Source organism: Callorhinchus milii, unplaced genomic scaffold, assembly GCF_018977255.1.
Source record: "Callorhinchus milii isolate IMCB2004 unplaced genomic scaffold, IMCB_Cmil_1.0 Scaffold1, whole genome shotgun sequence".
Classification (NCBI taxonomy): domain Eukaryota; kingdom Metazoa; phylum Chordata; class Chondrichthyes; order Chimaeriformes; family Callorhinchidae; genus Callorhinchus; species Callorhinchus milii.
The window spans coordinates 125,643,972-125,666,172 of record NW_024704742.1 but is presented as its reverse complement, the minus strand read 5'-3'; the positions used below and the strand labels follow the sequence as shown (position 1 = coordinate 125,666,172).

General features: G+C 41.8%; 1 protein-coding gene across 3 annotated transcripts in view; it reads left to right on the top strand.

Moving 5' to 3' along the window:
• parp8 (poly (ADP-ribose) polymerase family, member 8) overlaps positions 1-22,201 on the top strand; it is a 169,832-nt gene that overhangs the window by 42,446 nt on the left and 105,185 nt on the right. For all 3 annotated transcript variants that reach the window (XM_007892207.2, XM_042335361.1, XM_042335349.1), the window contains one exon: positions 17,186-17,223. In XM_007892207.2, coding sequence (XP_007890398.1) covers positions 17,186-17,223 — 38 coding nt within the window. The remainder of the gene's footprint in view (positions 1-17,185; positions 17,224-22,201) is intronic.

The following is a 22,201-nucleotide window of genomic DNA, read 5'->3' as shown; positions in this document are numbered from 1 at the left end:
ATTTATCCCATGGCAGATTATAGGACTTTGCCGTGCGCAAATTCGCTGCCACATTTGCCTGCAAATACACAATAATTATAGTTGTCTGATTTTCTGTGAACTGCTTTGAGACTTTTCAATATTATAGGCATTCTATCAAGTGGACAAATTATTATTATTATTATTATTATTATTATTATGTATTATCTGTGCAGCACTTTTAGATGTTTTGATGTGATGTAAAGTGATGTGATGTAATGCTAGTTCATTCTATCCATTTTTTACCTTATGGTGAAAATTGTAACATGTGTTGAATTAATTGTCACAAGTGTTAATTCTGATATTGTTGATAAATACGAACAATGAGGCCAGCCAATAACAAGCCTGGCCATGGGTATGAACCCCGCAAGTAGATCTGATGCTGATTCCAGCCACCATTGGTCTTGCTGGCCCAATGGTGATCCACTTTTCTGGTTATTCTAATTTTAAGACCATTGACATATGCCTCTCTGCTAACCCAATGGAGGGCTGCTGGTCTGCTCTCCTCTTTCTGGTGTGTGGATCCACGAAAACTGCTTTTCCACCTTTACCCAACAACACCAACAACAAAAGCTTGCATTTATATAGCGCCCTTCACTCAGGGTAGCAACCCGGAGTGCTACCCTACCCCGGTGGCCATTTTTCATGTGTGAAACTTGTCAGTAAGTGCTTAGATGGCATTCGACTGAAGAGGATGTCACAGCCAAAACATGACCTCTTCCCACCCAGCTGTCACACACATGCGCAAGCAATAGAGGATGCCATAAAGAGACTGGGAGCAGTGCTCCTGGCTCCCAAACCCTGGAAGGCCAGGACCAATATAGCCTCTCTAGCTGAGACCAGTAATCTAAGCAGTGAGTTTCTGATCCGAAAGCAGCAGCTCTATTTACTACACCATCTACCCCGCTCCCCACCGCTTGCTAATCTGCACTCAAGCCACAAACCTAAAGTTGACAAGACCAGTGCTAGAACCAACTAATATGATGGTGTTAAGGGACGATGGGATGGGGGAGAGTTCATACCTCCTCTATAATTAGCACCAGTGATAACTAACACATCACGTGTCACAATTTTCCACCCTGTAGAGCCAAGCAACAAGGGTAAAAATGGGTAAATGTGTTGAAAAAAAATTAGAATTATGGACTTTTGAGTTGACTGAATGTGGTAGGTGATCTTCCGAGTTGCTAGCGGAACCTCTGTTACAGGCACGAACGAGACAAATGCAATGAAGGAAGTTACTCAAGCAGTGAAGTCAGGGCTCTGTGCAATATTTCATCTCAAAAAAGAGAAATCTAAAAGAATAAAAATGCAGTTGCACTAAGTAGGGCGATTCCTACCACTGGTGCAGAGGGAAACGTTCAAATTGTGAGACTGATTTAGAATCATCGTGCTTTACAGCACAGAAGGAGGCCATTCAGCCCATTGACTCTGTACTGGCTCTCAGAGCAAGGTGTTCAATCAATTGCCTGCCTTAGCCCCATGCCCATTCAAGCTTCTGTCCTTCATATACTTGTCTATTATTATTATTATTATTGTCTCTTGAAATCCTCAATGAATTCTGTTTCTTCTACCTTACTTGGCCACATCCCAACAACTCTGAGTGAAAACACTGGCCAACAACCCCCAAATAAAGTTGGCCATTCAATTCATGGCTGTTTGTGGGACATTGCTGTGTGCAAATTGGGTACCGTGTTTCCCTGCAGATATGCAATTACAACACTTTAAGGTAAAATCCTGTGATGTTTCTAAGATGTTTCTGAGACATTTCTAGATCAAGAGTGCCAGCCTATACTATGAGCTCAAAGTCCCAACATGTGGATACATAGTGTTGGGAGCACTACAATGGTTCAGTACCCTGCTCATGTAAATGTGGGTTGGCATCGGGTGAGGACAGCATCAAACTAGGCTGAAACACTTATGGTCAAAAAAGCAAAGCAGGGATCACCCCTAAAGGATGTCTATTTGGGCTAATGACAGGCACGCAAGTACCTGTGGGCGTGTCACTGATTTCATGTTAGGAGAAATCTTAGGATAANTTTTTTTCATTCACAAAGTTGTTCTGGTGTGGAGTGCCTGGTTAAGTAAGGTAGTTGATACAGAGTCCATTGTGGGTTCCAGGAAGGATATAGAGGGGTGTATGAAGGTTAGAGGCTTGAAGGAACATGGAAATAGGCCAGTGCAGGTGATTGAAAGTGCAACTTTCTCTTAGAGTCGCTGCAGACTCGAAGGGCTGAACATCCTCCTTCTGCATTGTAAATTTCTATGATTCTATGATATTTCTCCTAAGCTCCCCTTTTGCTCTTCTTGTGACTATCTTAGAGCTATGGCCCCTAGTCACTGACTCCCATAGCGGTTAAAATTGTGAGTAAAGCACTGGACAGACACGCCTTGGATCAATAAAGTTATTGGTGCTGTCACTCAATGTCTTTTCATCCTGCCCTACTGCAAAACATGTAATCATTTGTTCTTGATACAGTATTCATCAGTCCCCATAGAAAATATCCAGGTCCTGGGTACAATTCAAAAAAGAACCCAAAATAGCTTGCTCATGTAGAGAACTATATTTCTCATTTTTTTTGCCATTTTGGAGACAGTGTCAGAGGAATTATAATCAGTACTATTGCACCATATTCGATTTCAACAGATCACAAAAAATAGTCTTTTTATACAGATAATGTTACTCATTCTCAGTTAAACCAATTCTTTAGTTTCAAATTCTGTTTCTTCTCCTTTTTGAACTTCGTGTGGTCTGCATCTTTCTCTGGGTGGTTGGGTTGGATGACATGAGGGCTGGCAAGTCCATTGGAGTCCAAGGACTGATTTTCGACCCAAATCATTGTGACTGAGTCGGTGGTTGGTGGGAGTAAGACTTAATTTACACAAAATGGAGCCCTGAAGCTTTATGGTTAGAGCAGTCGCCTTGCAAGTGAGAGGACCTGGGTTCGATTCCCAGGAAGGGCAAAATGTTAGGCAAGTTTCCTTACTCCACTCGCCTCAGTTTACCTAGCAGTAAATAGGTTGTTTGGGTCGTCCTACGGACGTGAAAGGTGCTATACAAATGTAATTTTGTTATTGTTGTTCGTCGATTGGCAGATCGCTTTTCCGGGGGTAATAATCCCTTAATAAAAAATGTAGTCACTCAATCCACGACTGTTTGTGGGACACTGCTGTGCGCAATCGACTGCTGTGTTTCGTCCACAAAATATACAGTCAATTCAATTGCAGTATATTCTGAGAAGTGCTTTGCGACATCTTGTAGACGTGATTGGGCACTATATCAAATGCAAAGATTATTATTATTAACACACAGTGCATTCCAATCCCTTAGAAATTGGTAAACATTGATATTCATCAGGTTTTCCACAATTCAACATTAATTAATTTCTGTCAATAATCATCAGTTTTTACAGATTTTTATCAAAATGGCCAACTTCCTACGTGATATAATGCTGCCTCTAATAATAATAATAATAATCCTTGCATTTGATATAGCGCTTTTCACGTCTTCTAGATGTCTCAAAGCGCTTCACAGAATATGCTGTAAAGTGAATTGACCGTATATTTGTGGGTGAAACGCGCCAGCCAATTACGCACAGCAGTGTCCCACAAACAGTCGTGGATTGAAAATTACCAATTTTTTATTGTTTTGTTTCGGAGGGATTATTATTAGGCGTGTGGAGTAAGGAAACTTGCCCAAGGTTTCGCCCTCTGCCTGGAATTGAACCCAGGTGTCTCGCTTACAAGGCAAGTGCTCTAACCACTGAGCTCCACTAATGTCACTTCCTGTGGACAATAACATGCAAAACGTGATCTCATTGCTGAAAATTAAAAAAAAACATTAGTCAGAATAAATGTCAAGCTCATCAAAATGACATCGAGAATCATAATAAATTAACACTGGCAATCCTACTTATGTATTGCAGACACTAATTGTCCATAATCTCAGGGGATTGTGACCTGGTTACTTCACTCACAGTTTTACTCTGATTATTGTACAATTTTTAAAAATAAATATATGTTTAACAAATGAATTTCAAGCAAGACCCAGGGATTCTACAGCACAGGAGGAGGCCATTCAGCCCATCATGACTTCTTTGATGCAAGTTCCTCCCCTGGAGTTATCTGTCTAATCTCAATCCCTGGGGAATTTGAAGCTCAGTTTCACAGAGTTTTGCCTTCTACTTTTGGCTCAACCTGTGGTTCTTCTGCCTCAGCACAAGAAACAAACTGGGGAAATACATTAGTTATTGTAAGACACTTGTTTGGCTCAGCTGGAGTACTGTGTTCAGTTCTGGGCCCCACACTTTAGTAAGGATATCAAGGCATTGGAGAGGATGCAAAGGAGGTTTACCAGGATGCTACCAGGAATGAGGGACTTCAGCTACCAGGAGAGACAAGAGAAGCTAGGATTATTCTCCTTGGAGCAGACAAGGTTAAGAGGAGACAATAGAAGTTTTCAAAATTATGAGGGGATTCGATAGGGTGAACAAGGAGAAACTATTTCCACTGGCAGGTGGGTCAGTAACCTGAGGACACCGATTTAAAATAGTTGTTAAAAGAAACAGAAGGGAGGTGAGGAGAATTTTTTCACCCAGCGAGTTGTTCGGATCTGGAATGCATTGCCTGAAAGGGTGGTGGAAGCCGATTCGATAACAACTTTTAAGAGAGATGTAGATAACTATCTGGGGAGGACAAGTTTGCAGGGCTATGGGGAGGGAGCGGGGGAATGGGATTGATTTGGATAGCTCTTTTCAAAGATCCGGCACAGACACAGTGTGCCGAATGGCCTCCTTCTGTGCTGTATGAGACATGTCTTTGATTGGAAGGAACGGGCTTGATGGCCCCCCTATCTTCAGGGTTCGATGTCAAAACTCCACCATTGTTCAGCTCTCTGAGTCACTACACTGTGTGAAGGTGCTATATAAATGCAAGTTATTGTGGTCCCAATTATGTATCTTCCTGGACAACTGTAACTTGGTTATTGCTATTTCAACATTTTTTTTAAAATAAGCCTCCACCTGTAATGAAAGAAAGAAACTTCATTCATATAATGTATGATCAGACTAAATGTTTCAAAGTGCTTTACAGAAACTAGTGTCAAGATAGTGACTGTGAGCAAAAGCAACAGCCATTTTGACCCCAGGAAGATCCAGTGAACAGCTCTGAGCCAATGCATGGAAGTTGCTGTTACCATCTTGCTTGACTACCAACATCGGAAGGAAAGCAAAGTTAATGTCTGCCAGTTGCATCAAACACCCTGAGATATTCCAATCAGCACAATTAAAGTCAAAGGCCTTTGTCTTGTAGTCAACTGTAATTTAGGTGGTTTGGTTATCTCAGGAATTTCTATCAAGATGTTTGCTCACTGAGCGAAAGCAGATTGAGCATATTTTGGAGTACGCTATTCAATATGGTTCTTGTTGTTTCTGTGCAGTGGAGTTTGCTTAGTTGGTAACATTCTCGCTTCTGAGCCAGAAGACTGTGAAATCCTTGTCAGAACTTTAAAGTCACAGGCAGGGCGAAACCTTAGGCAACTTTCCTTACTCCACATGCCTCTGTTTACCTAGCCTTAAGTAGCAACTCAGCTGTTAGCTGATTGACAGATCGCTTTCTTGGGGTAATAATTCCTTCAAAAAGATATAATGAAAAAAATTTGTTCACTCAATGCACGACTGTTTGTGGGACACCACTCTGCACAATTGGCTGCTGCATTTCACAAATTATATACAGTCAATTCACTCTACAGTATATTCTGTGAAGCGCTTTGAGATGTTATTCAGTGGGCTCCAGCCTGCTTCATGTCCCCCACCTCGCTCGCCCCACTATTGGCGGGCGGGCCATCTGCTATTCTGTCCCCACCCTCTGGAACTCCATCTCGCAGTCCCTCTGCCTCACCCCCCTCCCTTGCCTCCTTCAAGACCCATCTCAAACCCTCCTCTTCGACTGTGCTTTCGATCTCCCTGCTTCCCCCTGTCCATAACCCTCTCCGATCCCAACCCCCAGCTCAGGTCCGAAACTCTGTGTGTCCAGCGCCTTGGAACATCCTCCTAATGTGAAAGGCGCTATACAAATGTCATTTTGTTGTTGTCTCAATGACGTGATAAGGCGCTAGTTCAAATGCAAGAATTATTATTATGTAGATTAGCTGGCGCGAGTGTGGGGAGAATAGTCTTTTTCTAAAAAAATACAATGTGGAGTCCTACAGATTAGTGGTTAGAGCACTCGCCTCATAAATGAGAGGACCTGGGTTTGATTTCCAGGCAGGGTGAAAACTTAGGCAAGTTTCCTTACTCATAGGAACCAATTTGTCAGTCGATTGTCAGATCGCTTTTCTGGGGGAAATAATCCTTTCAAAAAAAAATAATAATTTGGTCACTCAATCCATGACCATTTGTGGGACTCTGCTGTGCCGTGTTAACAAAATATACAGTCAATTCCTTTTACAGTATATTCTGTGAAGTGCTTTGAGACGTCTAGAAGACGTAATAAGGCACTATCCCAAATGCAAGCATTATTATTATTATAGGTTGATACACAGCTGCATTGTCAGAGGTCCTTTGGATGAGACTTTAAACCAAGGTCCTGTTTAGGACCTCAAATGAAACACTGTGAGAAAGGAAAGGAAAGGAGTTTTTCCTGATGTTGTTGACCAATGGTCCTCCAGATAAATCTGTCATTCACCTGGGTGCTGTTTGTGGGCCCTTTTAGCATGCAAATCGGCTGCCTCACTTGACAGCAATCACCTGTGAAACATTTTGAAACTTTCTGATGTCATAACGTTATATTTTAAGGTTATATTTGCTACATCAGATGCAGTGGTAGAGAACAGCACAGGAGACCTTGGTGCAAGAGTAAGGATGAAGTAATCAATTTGTATTGTTCCTGCTCAATTGGGGCAAGAGAGAAATTTGTATGGAGAAATTGGTGTATAGATGTCAGTGTATAGGTGTCAGAGGAATTAAGTTGCAGGCGTATCACTATTCTCTTCAGCATAAACACATCAGGTTTTATTAACTCCAGTCATTTTTCTGACAATGTTGGATCACTGGTAATTTCCTGATATCAGGGTCAGATTCTATTTATTAAAATATCGATGTATTTCTCTTCTCATCTCATGCGGAACTAATTTCATGTTATACCACTTCTCCTTTAGGTTATAGAGTAATTGCCACTGCGATGCTATCACTTTCACATTTCGAGACTTCATTCTGGATAAAAGAGATCCACGGACATTGAAATAATGTACCATTGTCGAGTCTAGTCAAAAAAAACCTCTCTTGTACATGTTGCGATTGCTCCCGTGCCTTTTGACAAAACAAACTTTTAATTGAATCTGGGATATTCCATGAAATTTTACAGAATCTACAGCATTGAATCAAGCCATTCGACCCAACTAGTCAGTGCCATGTTTTTTACTCTATATGAGCCTTCATCCATCCTAATTCCCTCCCTCCCAAGCTCCCTCCTCACTCAACATATCCCTTTAGATCCTCCGGGTCTGGCCTCCTCCTCGTCCCCCGAGTCCTCCGCTCCACCCTCGGCGGCCGTGCCTTCAGCCACTATGCCCTGAGGCTCTGGAACTGCCTTCCTCACTTCCTTTGTCTCGCTCCCTCCCTTCCCATTTTCAGGACCTTTCTTTTCGACCGCGACTTTGGTCACCTTCCTCCCCCTCCCTCTGGCTCGGTCCCGGGATCCGTTACTGTAAAACGCTCTGAGACACCGTCTGGCGTGGAGGGTGCTATATAAATCCAAGTTGTTGTTGTTGTATGCATTGAGTTTTCTCTCACAATGCATTGATGCCTTGGACTTCTACCACAGCTGCTGGCATTGAGTTGCTCATTCTCACCACCTTGCTCAATACATATACAGAACACGAGTCTAAATTTAGTATGTGACAAGTCCCATGTTGGCAGTGAACGCAAGCCACTGCATTTGGCCTGTACTCTGAAATGACTGAACTCTCGCACACTACATTGCAAAGTGCTTTTGGCTTTGTTGCTGTGTTACATGATTGAATTAAAGCCGGTTTAAACATTATGAGCGTAAAAAGTCTCCTTCTAGCTGCATTGCTTCTGTGTTTTGAGATGAAAGCGTTCCAATGTCACTCGTGTGGAAAGCGCTTTAATAGATCTGATAATCTTACAGCTCATCAGAGAACTCACATCACAGAGAACACAGCTTCCTGTTAATGGAACGTGGAGTAATATAATGGTTAGCGCTCTCTCCTCGCAAATGAGAGGACTTGGGTTAGATTCCCGGCCGGGACGAAACCTTTGGCAAGTTTCTTTACTCCACAAATACGCCTCTGTTTACCCAGCAGTTAGTAGAAACCCGCTTGTTAGTTGATTGACGGATCACTTTCTGCGTGATAATAATTCCTTATATAAAAAAATCTGGTGACAATCCACGGCTATTTGTGGGACACTGCTGTGCGCAATTGGCTGCCGCGTTTCACCCACTAAACACAGAGTCACTATACTTTAAAGTATCCTGTGAGACGTCTTGACGACTTGATAAGTCGCTGTATCAAATCCAAGAATTATTATTTTTTATTATGAACTTTCTCAGAGTGTGACTACAATAGACCTTTGTTCTTCTCTATTTTCTGGTTACGGTATTGTGCTTAAAATGTTAACTATTGTGGAACAGTTTCATTGATTCAGTGGTGGCTGGGTATTTTACATCCCCTGAGGCATAAACCCTACACAAGGGAAAAAAGAACAGACTGTTGGGATTCAGGGAACAGGGAGAGGCAGGAGAGAACAGGGAGTGGTATTATATGTTAAATTAAAATTAGGAAATTAAAATAGAAACATGAAAGATATGTCTGACTTGGTCTGAATAACACTTTAATGCACAGCAACTGCAGGCTAACCCCAGGTGATTGTAGCTTCCAGTGGTTCAAATAATATGATTGTCACTATAAAGGGATTTTATTTCCCCTGCAGCTCAGTAAATTATTGAACATAGTAGCGTGAGTTTAGAATAGGAAACACCCAGATTCAGATCATTGTTCTTTGCTTCAGGAGAATGTGTATATGTGAGGCGCAGGGGCAGAGAGATAGCATGTGGGTATGGGTGTTTATGTGGGGATAACAACCTCTTCTGTTGTGTTCAGCGTTTTGCCCCAATTGTGCAGTGAGAAATTTAGGCTCACTGTGTGGTGTGATTCTGTGGAAAGGAAGCGGCATATTGGTCATGTCATAAAGCTCTCCCCCTTCCACCCCCCCCCCCCCCCCCCCCGAGCCTGTGCGCTGTACATTTTGTGCTAGATTCATCTCTTTTCTTGAGTATTTGGTGGTTAAAGAGAGGGAATGCAGTTGTGATGAGCTAATAATCACCAGGGTTAATTATCACATGGAGAACACTTGTGGTCAGAAGCAGTTTGTAGATATTGAGTCGCACGGAGTTATTGGGCGTGAAGCCAGCACGAAAAAATTGATTACAACAGTCTCTGTGTCCAGTGATTGTGAAGTGGCCCCCATTGTTGCCGACTGTGGGGCATGGGTAGGGGTTGTGGCTATGGTATGCTGCATTGTCAAAGATGCCGTCCTTCAGATGGGATGTTAAACCGAGGTGCCGTCTGCTTGTTCAGGTGGATGGTAAGACCCTATGTCACTATTTGTAAAGGGAAGGGATTCTCCCCCGGTCAACAATCCCCCAAATAAAATTGGTCAATCACGTCATAGATGTTGTGGGACCTGCTATGCACAATTTGTTGCCATATTTGCCTACAAAATGCACAATAATCATGCTGTACAGGATATCCTGCGAAGCACTTTGAGACAGCCTTCTGATGTGAAAGGCGCTATCTCAAATGTATGGATTATTTTCATTTTTAAGAATTACTAGTTTTTATTATTACTGTAATAGATGCAGTAGAACAGAATTTATTATAAGATTTGAAAGAAACCATTTTGTTTTGGGTGATGAAGGTCAGGAGCTGACTTCAAAGGGTCTGAACTTGAACCATTTGTCACTCTACTAGCCTACCAATTCTTTACCAATCCTCACGGCTGCCATTTTGTTCTTTGTAGGATTACCTTGCTGAAGGGATTGCAGCAGACTCATCATCCCTTTGTCATATTGAACAGCTGCGTCGCTATTGGCAACAGCTTACGCTGTTATTAATCACTCTTCTCAATAGGACAACAGAACCTGAAAAGAGGCTTTTATTTCCTGTCACTTACCTCATTTTGTTTCATCTACATGACCATTTTCATCTCCATGGAGCCTTCTAGCACCGCAGAAAGTGGTGCTCTGTGACCACTGGCATTACCGTCAGTGGCAGTGTCATTGGGTTGTTGACAGTACAGTGAGTGGCAGTATTACTGGGTTATGGAACAGGCTCCCTGGAGAGACAGTGGAAGCAGAAAATGCCATTTGTTTCAAGAACAAATGAGATAAGATTTCTGCTAGAAAACAATATCTCAGGATACAGTATATAGTTTGGGATACAACATGTTAAGTGATGCTGGGATGGTGGAAGGTGAACTAGACCATGATCTTTTGCCTAGCAAATGCTTATGTTCTTATGACAGTACAGTGAGTGGCAGTGCCACTCAGTTTGGTGACAATACAGTGAGTGGCAATGCGGTATCTTTGATGCCAAATCCCATTTTCGAATCGGGATAAACTCAAACTTGTACCGCAACGAATGTAGTCCCTTATGTTCGCTGCTTTTAAACTGTTTAAACACTGTTGCCATAACCCAGCTTCCCCTCCCTGCAGGATGATCACAGCCTTTATGTGTGGAGAATCACAGAACTCTTCCAGATGAAGTCAACAGTCATTTTCAGTGTTTCAGTTGAGAGGGACAGGAAAAAATAAGCACCACCGCAATTACCAGCTAAGCTGTTGTTTTGAAATAATTATTTTCCAGTTGTCATACATATTCACCATCACTGAAGAAATTGGAGTCGAGGCTGCTGTAAATGTTATGTGTTGTGACTGCAATTGAAACAAAACCAATTACAATACACAAGACAAATACAAATCTACATTTATATAGCGCCTTTCATGTTGGGAGGATGTCCAAGCACTGGAAAGTCCAGGGTTTTCACCTGAGCTGGGGGTGATTGTGGGGGAGCGAGGGGGTGGGGGCTGGGGGGGATGGCCTATAGCTCAATGAAAGAGGAAGCCAGATCATGAAGGACGAGATGGAAATACCTCACGTGTAACGTAGAGTAGTTTACAATATCACAAGACAATGGAGAGAATAATTCCAAGGAGAGATTACAGAAGCTGGCAGAGTTCACACCGTGGAGTAGAAGGCTCGGGGGAGATCTTATTTAAGTCCTGAAGATGCTAAAAAGCATCTTCAATCAATTGAACCCTAATAATGTATTTAAGATAACTTTAAACTCCATAAGGAGAGGGCACAGACTCGAGCTCAGAAGAGGGAAAGTGAACAGAGACTTTTGAATTGAGTGGAACTGACTGCTGGGACTCTGGTTGAGGCAGAAAGTGTCAATCTATTTTGGAGGAAACTATGTATTCATGACGGAGAAGATTAGAAGAGGTGTAGTTACTTGTGTGGTGTTTCAAAACCGCCACACTTTAGATAGGCCAAAAGGCCTGTATTTATGCTATAATATTCTATGTAGTTCTATGTATTACTTACGTAGTAAGTGAAAAATATATGATTGGACTATTTAGGGAGGCAGAAAATACTATTAATACTTGCATTTGATATATAGGCTTATAATGTGAAACGTCTCAAAGTGCTTCACAGAAGTTCCTGTAAAGTGTAAATGATTGTCGGCCAGAGCACTGGGAGAACTCCCTTCTCTGTTTGAATAGCGCCATTGGATCATAAACGTCCACTTGTATAGATGGACAGAACCTTGGTTTATCCTGTCATCTAAAGGACAGCACCTCTGACAATGCAGCACAACCCCAGCACTAAAGTGTCAGCCGAGGCTGTAACCTCAAAGCCCTGAAGTGTCGCTTGAAGCCACAAGCACAAGTAAACTCAAGAGGGAATTAAATAGCATTTTGGCAAAGAAAATTAATTGAAGTGTATGTGAGATAGAGATGTGTACAGCTGTGTGTAATGTAGAGAGTAGTCAGATGCACAATCCTGGACATTGCTATGTCACACTGAAATGCAGTTGTGACACAGTGCCAAACTTTACAGGAAATTTCACGTTCTGCTATTTTTCTTTCACTTCAAGATACCTCAGTACTGTGTTGAAGGCGTAATTTATTTGATTCATTATTGAATTGAGTTGTCAGTTTAATTGTAAACAACAGCAATAAGATTCAGTAAGTAAAAAAAACATTATTGAGCTTATTAAAAGTGGGGGAAGGAAAGCAAGTGCTGAAATTCTCCATTTGCTAAATTAAGGGAATGTGTTGCTCTGTGTGTGTAGCTAAATGTAATAATTAAATGTTAAATAATAAAGTACATTCTCAGAAGAAGATTCACTGACCAAATAAATACAATTTGCTGTGCAATAAATGCACAGCGATAAATTTGCTGAATTTGGTGAATGAAGGATAACGTCAGGCAGATGTTAAAGATCCCATTACCACTATTCTGGGACGTCCTCCTGACGTGAAAGGCGCTCTATAAATGGAATCTTGTTGTTGTTGTTGTTGTTGTATTCGAAAAGGGAAAGGAATTTCCACTGGTGTCTTGACAAATAATCCTCCAGATTAATTGGTCATTTCATTTCTTGACTGTTTGAGGGACTTGGCAGCTGTATTTCCCCTCAGAAGCACAGTGACTACCCTTGACAGCAATTCTCTGTAAATTGTTTTGAGACATCTTGATGTTAAAGGCACTATATTAAAGACAAGGTTTGGCCGTCTAACACAGATCATAACAGTTAATCAACAGAGCATAATAAATCCTATAAATGGATTAATCTCCAATAAAGGGGAGGGGGGCAAGGAAAATAATATCTGTGCCACAAAATATAATATTGTTAGCACATATAGCCATATGTAAGTGGAATCTTGTAGGGCACTCGCCTGGTGAGAGGACCCGGGTATGATTCCTGGGCAGGGTGAAACCTTAGGCGAGTTTCCTACTCCGCATGCCTCTGTTTACCTAGCAGTAAGTAAGAACCCAGTTGCTAGTCGATTGGCGGATCACTTTCCACTGGTAATAATCCCTCAAAAAAGATTTGGTCACTGCATCCACAACACTGTTTGTGGGACACTGATGTGCACAATTGGCTGCCGCGTTTTGCCCACAAAATACACAGTCCATCCACTTCATAATATATTCTGTGAAGCGCTTTGAGATGTCTCAACTACGTGATAAGGCACTATATCAAATGCAAGAATTATTATAGTGGAATCTCAGTGTCCCACAACAGTTATATACTGGAGTCTCAATTCTCACTGTTTTAAAAAAACATTTGTGTTTGGAAATGTAAAATATTTTCAGACGGTTACTCATGACTGCTGGAAAGGTGTGGTCATTTTAGATGAGTCCTTCCTTTGTGAAAGCGGCAGATGTCTGCTTGCCCTAACAGTGGCAGAGCAATGACTGCACCACACAGCCACCAGTCAAGTCACAAGGTCAAGGGGAGGTGGGCGAGCAGGTGAGGCTATCAGCCGTTATGGACGATGCACCCAGAAATCACATGATAGAAAAAGAAACCGTCTGTTTTCTTATTCAAATTTTTGTTTGTAGCCGTCTTGTTGGTTTTTATTTAGGGACGAGATTTTGCATATTTGGATCAGAAAGAGCAGGGCAGGTGTGAGCAGCTGATAGCTCTGCTAAATGGTTCCCTTCTTGCAATATCATTTGCCTATTGCAGTGTTTGAGCAGTTACTGAAATGTAACAAATGTTTCCCAATCTGTGAGGCTGGCCGCTGCTGCTGAAAGAGAAAGCTCATGAGTCATTCTGTCCTTCCTGCTTTCATGTCAGAGTGTCGGTTTGTAGCACTCCTACCTGTGAGTGAGAAGGGTGTATGTAGGTGCAAATCCTACATCAGATCTTTGAGATCTGACTCCTTCAATGAAGCCTTGTGCCACTGGAGCATGGTGACTTCAGACTTTTGCACATGCATGAAAAATCATTAATAACTTATTTTTGTGAACTCTACCATACAACTAACTGTGAAAAGTACCATGAGTAAAGTTGTCTCATATTCAGGATTTCTCCCAGTCTCCCATTACTGTTATCTGGATAGCAGAGGTTGCAATTACAATGATGCTAACACGTGCTTGCTGCAAGTACCCTGTGTATTTACGCCCCCAAAATATACAGTCAATTCACTTTATAGTATATTCTGTGACTTGATTTGAGATGTCGCTAAGATGTGATAAGGCGTATATCAAAGGCAACAATTACCATTGTTACTTAATTTGGAGGATGATTGGTTAGTGTTATTTGTTTTTAATGTAGACCTAATTGGGTGGACGTGACCTCAATTAACCGCCTAAAGTACAGTATCTCCCTCAGTGTCAGCCTGGGTGCATGAGCTCAAATCCTGAAATGGAGGCTTGACTCGACAATCTTTGCCCTGGAGGCGAGACTGAGCCAAGCCAACGCCTAATTTCCCTTGTGGCTCCTGAGAATGCTTTGAATTGCAACAATTTTGTTCTTGTTTATAATACACAGGCCTTATGAGACGCATTCCTCTTGAGTAAAAGTAGAGACAGAAACAGAATGAAAGGAAAATTTGCACTAGTCTCTAAGGGATATTTCTTTTGCAATATATAAAAAGATGTTTGCAGCTAATTGATCACAGCAGGGTCTATCCAGGGATAGCAAATGTGAGTTTTTTGTGATGCTTGTTCATCCATGTAAGTCTCTTCTAACGTTTTTAAAGAATCAATTCATGTCTCCTCCAAAGAAACAAATTGTCTTCCTCATTACCTTAACAGGACGGCATTTCTGCTTCCTATGAAACTGGACAGCTTATGATAAGTGAGCTTTTTAGAGACACTTATAAATTCCAGGAGTAAACTGATTTGAACCTCTTCTGTCTCCTGAATGATAGTCTCACAGAGCTTAAAGCCTGGTGGTGGCTAATGGTTAACTCCACACCTCAGGCGCTGACAGCATCACCATCCGAGGATGCACACTTCACCTTACTAAGCTAGTCCGGACGTTCGGCGTCTTGTTTGACCCTCAACTATCCTTTCTACCCCACATCCATGCCATGACCCGCTCTGCCTTCCTCCACCTCTGCAACATCGCCCGGCTCCACCACTGTCTAACACCGCAAGCCGCTGAAACCCTCATACGTGCATTCATTACATCAAGGCTTGACTATGCAAACTCCCTGCTTGTCGGCCTCCCCAACTCCTCCCTCCATAGGCTGCAGATCATCCAGAACTCTGCAGCCCATGTCTTCTCCCACACCGGGCTCCGTGACCCCATTACCCCCATCCTTGCCTGACTACACTGGCTTCCCATCACACAGGGATACAGTTCAAGATCCTGGTCTTCAACTTAAAAGCCCTCCAGGGCCTCATTCCTCCCTACCTCCGTGACCTCCTAACCTCCTCTAACCTGCCCGCTCCCTCCACTCAGCCGGCGCTGGCTGGCTCCATGTCCCCCGCCTCACCCGCCCCACCATTGGTGGGCAAGCCTTCAGCCACTCTGTCCCCATCCTCTGCAACTCCTTACCGTAGTCCCTCTGCCTCGCCCCCTCCCTTGCCTCCTTTAAGACACATTTTAAGACCCTCCCCTTCAACCGTGCCTTTGATCACTCTCCTTCCTCCCTCTGCCCTCCACCCTCCCTGATCCCGGCCCCCAGCTTGGGGTCCAAACACTGACTGTCCAGGGCCTTGGTACGTCCTCCCGAAGTGAAGGCGCTATACAAATGTAATCTTGTTGTTGTGTAAGGTCCCTACCGTTGTCTTAACCTTCAGCTCTTTTCCGCAAATGACTGAGTGAGCACCCAACTCATGGATAGTTTTCAAACGTTATAATATTGACAATTTTTTTAATTAAACAAAATCAAATACCAACCTGGTTTTGATTAATAAATGCAGTTTTAACTTGTAATTGTACAACACAATTGTACACTTATATAACACCTTTCATGAGGGAGAACATCTCGAAATGCTTTGCAGAGATGGAGTGGGAATGCGGGCGGGGTAGGAGTTAGTGGGGTAGATGAGAAGTGACTGAAGGTACGGTCATTGAGATGGATTATTAGCTGGGCCAAAGAAAAGTGCTGAAATATTTGCCAAAAATTGCTGGGAAATTAAGAAAATATTTGTGGGAAATTGCGGGGAAATTTGGCCACTTTTTTGGCCAAATTTTGCAGGGAATTGCGGGGGCTGTTGAAGTACATTTTACAAGCAATCTACATTTTTTCACTTTATTGATAAAAACGAAATATGAGGAAATAACATGTATTAGATTGTCGCAAATTTAAAAAAATAGTTTTTCTTTAACAAAAAATGGGTGGCCCATTTGGGGGTGGGGTAACGACACCAGCGTAGACCCAAAGGGCCTGGAAATCTGCCCGAAAACATGCACTCAGGACCAGTGTTCTGACTGTAGGGCTACAAGAGCTCAATACCTCCTGCTTCTCAGGGCTCAGCATCACACACAGAGACACACACACACTCACAGACACAGAGGGACACGCATTCTCAGAGAGAGAGACACACACACACACACAAATAGACACAAAGAGACATGCACACACAGGCTTAGGAGAGAGAGAGACAGGGACACACACAGACACATTCACAAACACAGAGACACAGAGGAGAAAGAGACACAGACCCCCTCACACAGAGATGCTCACAAACAGACACACGTACAGAGGAGAGAGACACTCTCACACATAACTCACACACTCACTCAGAAACACATACGTACAGAGAGAGAGACACATATACACACTTACACAGACACTCACAAACACATACACGTATGTGTGATCTTTAATACACACTTGAACAGAGAGACAAGACCTTGCTTTAACATTTCATCTGAGGGATGGCACCTATAATAATGCAGCACACCCTAGACTGTGAGTTCAAAGTCACGACATGGGGCTTAAACTCACAACCTTCTGACCCTGAAATGAGTGCTAATATCTGATACTGCTACTATAAAGTGTAGTGACTATATATTTGTAGGCGAATGCTCACTAAGGACCAATATGTTTCTGGTTAATTGTGGTATTTGCAAATTGCTTTATGCTCGTTCTAATCGTTTTTTTTCTTTCTCCTCGACAGAGTGTCCTATTCAGTCCATGTGTCGGAAGATTACCCAGGTATGCCATTCTCTAAATATCTTCTTGTTGGAAATGTGCAATTGGCCTGTAACACTCTCCAGCCAAAGTGTTGTCTCCTTTTATTCTCAACTGCTAACTGCTAATTTTTCTCCTTCAGTTTTTCCCCCAACTTCTTTGTATGGAAGATGCAGAACAGTTCTCAGAGTTACTACACTACAGTACAACTGTGCAGCTATTGTTCTTACCTAATATGTACATCCACCTATCTTCCAGCAAAGGGGATGGGGGCGGAGGGGGGGTGGGGGTTGTCTCTGTATGAGATAAGGGCCCTCATTGTATTTTCTCTTCCTAACCTAAGAACACTGGGGGTTGTCTCTGTATGAGATAAGGGGCCCTCATTGTATTTTCTCTTCCTAACCTAAGAACACTGAGGCTAGTTGCAGTTCCTAAACCTTTTGTCCATCTGAGATCATCAAATGCAGCACACACCAGCCCAGACCTGTGTTACTTCATATATAATAATAATAATAATAATAATTCTTGCATTTGATATAGCGCTTTTCACGTCTTCTAGATGTCCCAAAGCGCTTTACAGAATATACTGTAAAGTGAATTGACTGTATTATTTGTGGGTGGACCCGGCAGCCAATTGCGCACAGCAGTGTCCCAGAAACAGTCGTGGATTGAAAATGACCAATTTATTATTGTTTTGTTTTTTGGAGGGATTATTATTAAAATAAAATATTAATATAAAATGTGTGGATTACTATTACATTATTGATTGTAAAAATAAATGCTGGGAATGTGGAATTTGGACCTTCTAGTGTTAATTATTGTGAAGTTGACCACTTTGCACTTCTTACAGGAATATTCCATAGATAGTTGAGAATTTTAAAGCCCCTGCAGTTAGCGGCAAGCAAAATTTCACCCATTGTGCGTTTCCTAGCAATCAATCTTATACCAAGAAAGCTGTCAATGTAAGTAGAAAAAGACGGAAATGCAAGGCAGGTTGAGTAGCATCTGAAATAGAAAGATGGGTTAATACTATGCATCACAAAAAGTGAACCTGTTTATGCTACATTATGAATCTCCAAGTATTAAGGATTGGACAGAGCCAGGGTTGGCAAGGTGGCAGGCCTCTCTCGGACCCAATCTTGAAACAATTCGCTGAGCCCCAGTCTGATCAGCCCAGACAGATTTCTAAAAATATCTGCAGCTCAGACTTGCTGATGGCAGAGTTGAATATTCCCAGTAAAATCCTGTTTGACATTTTATGGAGGTTAATGGGATGGGGAGCAGGAGGATGGGTGAGTGGGCTGACTTGTTGGCTCTCTACTCTTGTCCTTGGATACAATCACAGAAGGTTGACACAATATGTGTAGGTAAGAGAGAGACCAGGAAATCATTTTCTCCCATATACTGTATTATGCTCTGCAATGGAGGAGAGAACACGGTGTATTACACAAAGTTAGAAAAAAGAACTTGCATTTTTGTAGCACCTTATGTGTCAAAACATGACAAAGGACTTTACACTAAGTATTGTAAAGTTTCTTTTTGTAGAAAAATGTTGCGGCCAATTTGGTGAGGAAAAGGTCCTACAAACAGCTAAGGGTGAATGCCCAGTTTTATCAGGAGGATTGTTGAAAAGGATACCAGGAGAAGCTTCCTTTTCTTATCAAATGGTATTACCCAAAGCTCCACCACTTGCATCCTCACTCACTCCAAACTCCGCACTCCGCAATGTCCACTGGCTCTCTATCTACAAGAAGATCAATTTCAATGTCCTCACCCTCACCTCTGTACCTTTCTGATCTTTTCCTATTCCCCCGCTCAGCTATCTTGGGTTCGCTGTGCATCACCTGCTCTCCCCATGCCACCATCAGTACCACTGAGCTAGGCTCACACACCTCAATGATATCCATTTAGTGTCCTGCATATATACCCCTCCAAATGTTTTTGTACCTCTTTTCATGTGTGCTTGTGAGGCTGCAGCTCAGTTGGTCTCAATGGATTTCAGTTGCAAGTCAACCACAAGGTCAGTGAAAGCCGTAGTGATGGTTGCTCAGCAGACTTGTCTGACTGCAATTAAACTACTAAGGCATTGAGACATGATCCCTCTACCTCTGAGTACATTCCTATCAATTAATCTATTCCAATGATCACAGATCACAGATTATTAAACTAATATTCATGATATTTTTTGAAAATTGACATTGCAATACATTACCATGGAACACAATTTTAATTCTTTTTGAAGCTCTTACTTTTGGTATCAACATCAATTACCCAATTGATGTGAAAGATTCCCAACATTGCAGTATTTTAACAGTCAAGATTTTAACAGAAGTTTGAGAACCGCAGAAAAAATGCATCTGAATAATGAATGATAATTAATAATTTAAAAACACATTGCAAGTTGAAGGACATGATTCAGACAGTTCAATTTAGGCTTAGGGTATTCTGCTAAGCAATGGTGACCCCATGCCTTAGAGTTATTGAAGGGTGATCGACAGACTCTTTAGTTGCCACCTGGGCAACTACTGTGAACAGAATGCAAGAGGAATTGAATTATTTTGTGATACAGTAAAACTTGCATAAGTCTTATCTTTATGGATCGTATAATCATTTAAGTCTTACATGCATCTGAATCCCATTCAGTTTCCTATCAAAACCACTTTGATTTCTTTGATTAATTGTATTAATCATCTCATAACTCGTAATGCCACTCCCCTAGCCTCCATTACTCCCGCACTTAACGGCTGCATTAAATCTTGGGAAATGACGTCGTGATCGGTTGTTGCATGCACACTTACCAGCCAGCTGCATTGAATCACAGATTCATGCCCGACTGCATTGAAGTCTGTTCCCAGACTACAGATCTGAGATGGAAGCATGTGATATTAATTTATTAGTGAGTCACAGGACTTGACATTTCTAAGAAAACAAAGAAATAATGTAACAATGGCAACCCATTAATTTGATGTAGCACCTTATCATGTCTTTGAAGCACTCTGAGATACTATCTAGATTAAGGGCACTATATAAATAAGTTGTTATTGATGACTGTTTCAAAGCTCTTCACAGTATTTACTGTAAACTGTTTCTATACATGAACACAACAAATAATTTTCACACAGCAATTTCACTCAAACAGCCACAAAGTGAATGACCAATATTACTTGAGGGATTGTTATTTCAGGGCTATTTTTTGTGTCAAAAAGGAAGAAAATTGAAGTAAAAAAAGAATCAAAAATAACGTGTACATTTGATGAAAATCAGTAAAAATCTGCCACTGATTTACTGATTTTATGCTCATGTTAAAAGTAGGGGGAGAACTCCACAGGGTTATTTAAAGCAGCATAACTCTTAGCAACCCTTTCAACCTTTGATCGCAAGCAGCAAATGCAAGTGATTCTGGCACTAGGTAACATACTTGGCTGCCAAGAAAGCATCCTGAAGTATATTACACACATATAACACGCTGTAAGGTCCTTTGAGCACTGTTGCAGGATTCAAAAATCAACTGAGCACTATTGCAAGGTTCAGAGGTCACCTGTGAGCACACATTTAAGTGTCAGTCAAATAGGATGCAATGAGTACGCATCACAGGCTCACACAAGATTACAAAATGGATTTGGATCAAAACCATCCTTCAGCCTATTTGATCCCTTCCTTCCACCACTACCAATCTTCCCCATAATCGAATCAAACTGTCTTTTGAATGAGTTCAACGTTGTGGCTTCAACCACGGTTGCTGGCAACCTGTTCGTTGTTAATTAACTTCTGGGTAAAGCAATACTTCCTGGTATCTGTCCTAAAATTGCCTTTTGTAATCCTGAGCCTGTGTCCTCTTTTTCTGCTGTCTTGGTGCATCCGAATTGCCATTATAATAATAATCCTTGCATTTGATATAGCACCTTATCACATCTTCAAAATGTCTCAAAGCACTTCAAGAGTATACTGTAAAGTGAATTGACTGTATATTTTGTGGTTGAATCCGGCAGCCAATTGCGCACAGCAATGTCCCACAAACAGTCATGGATTGAGTGACCAATTTATTATTATTACTATTTTTGTGGAAGGAATTATTACCCCCAGAAAAGTGATCCAGAGGTGTGTGGAGTAAAGAGGCTTGCCCAATGTTTACCCTGCCTGGAATCGAACCGAGGTCTTTCGCTTGCGAGGCGAGTGCTCTAACCACTGGGCTACAGGACTCTATTGGGCAAATTATCTGCCAAACAGCCTATCAAATCTGCCCTCTCCATACCCAATTTTACCAAACTTCACTTCATCCCTAATTGGTCTAAGGTGTGGATTGCCCCAGAAGCAGAAAATAAAGCTGAGTGAATTCATTTATTTTGGAGCAACTCATTTTTCACTGATTGACTTTTACCAAAAAATCCACTTTTGGCAATTGACAAGCCGCCATGAAACATATAACAATTTATCTGGAGGATCGTTGGTGAGGACACCTTGACTTAACCCGCAAATATCACATATCAAAAATTTGGTCATTGAATCCACGACTGTGTGGGACACTTCTGGGGCAATTGGCTGCTGCGTTTCACCCATAAAATATACAATAAATTCACTTTACAATATTTTCTATGAAGTGCTTTGGGACATCTACACAACATGATTTAATAAATAGCTTGATGCTGTTATTATGGAGTCCTGTAGCTCAGTAGTAAGAGCACTCGCCTCACAAGTGAGAGACCTGGGTTCAGTTCCTGGCCGGGTGAAACGTTAGGCAAATTTCCTTACTCTATAAGCCTCTGTTTACCTAGCAGTAAGTTAATCAATTGTTAGTCGATTGGCGGATCGCTTTTCTGGGGATAATAATGCTTCAAAAAAATAATAAATTGGTCACTCAATCCACGCCTGTTTGTGGGACATTGCTGTGCGCAATTGGCTGCTGTGTTTCGTCCACAATATTTACAGTCAATTCACTTTACAGTATATTCCGTGAAGCACTTTGAGACATCTAGAAGACATGATAAGGCGCTATATCAAATGT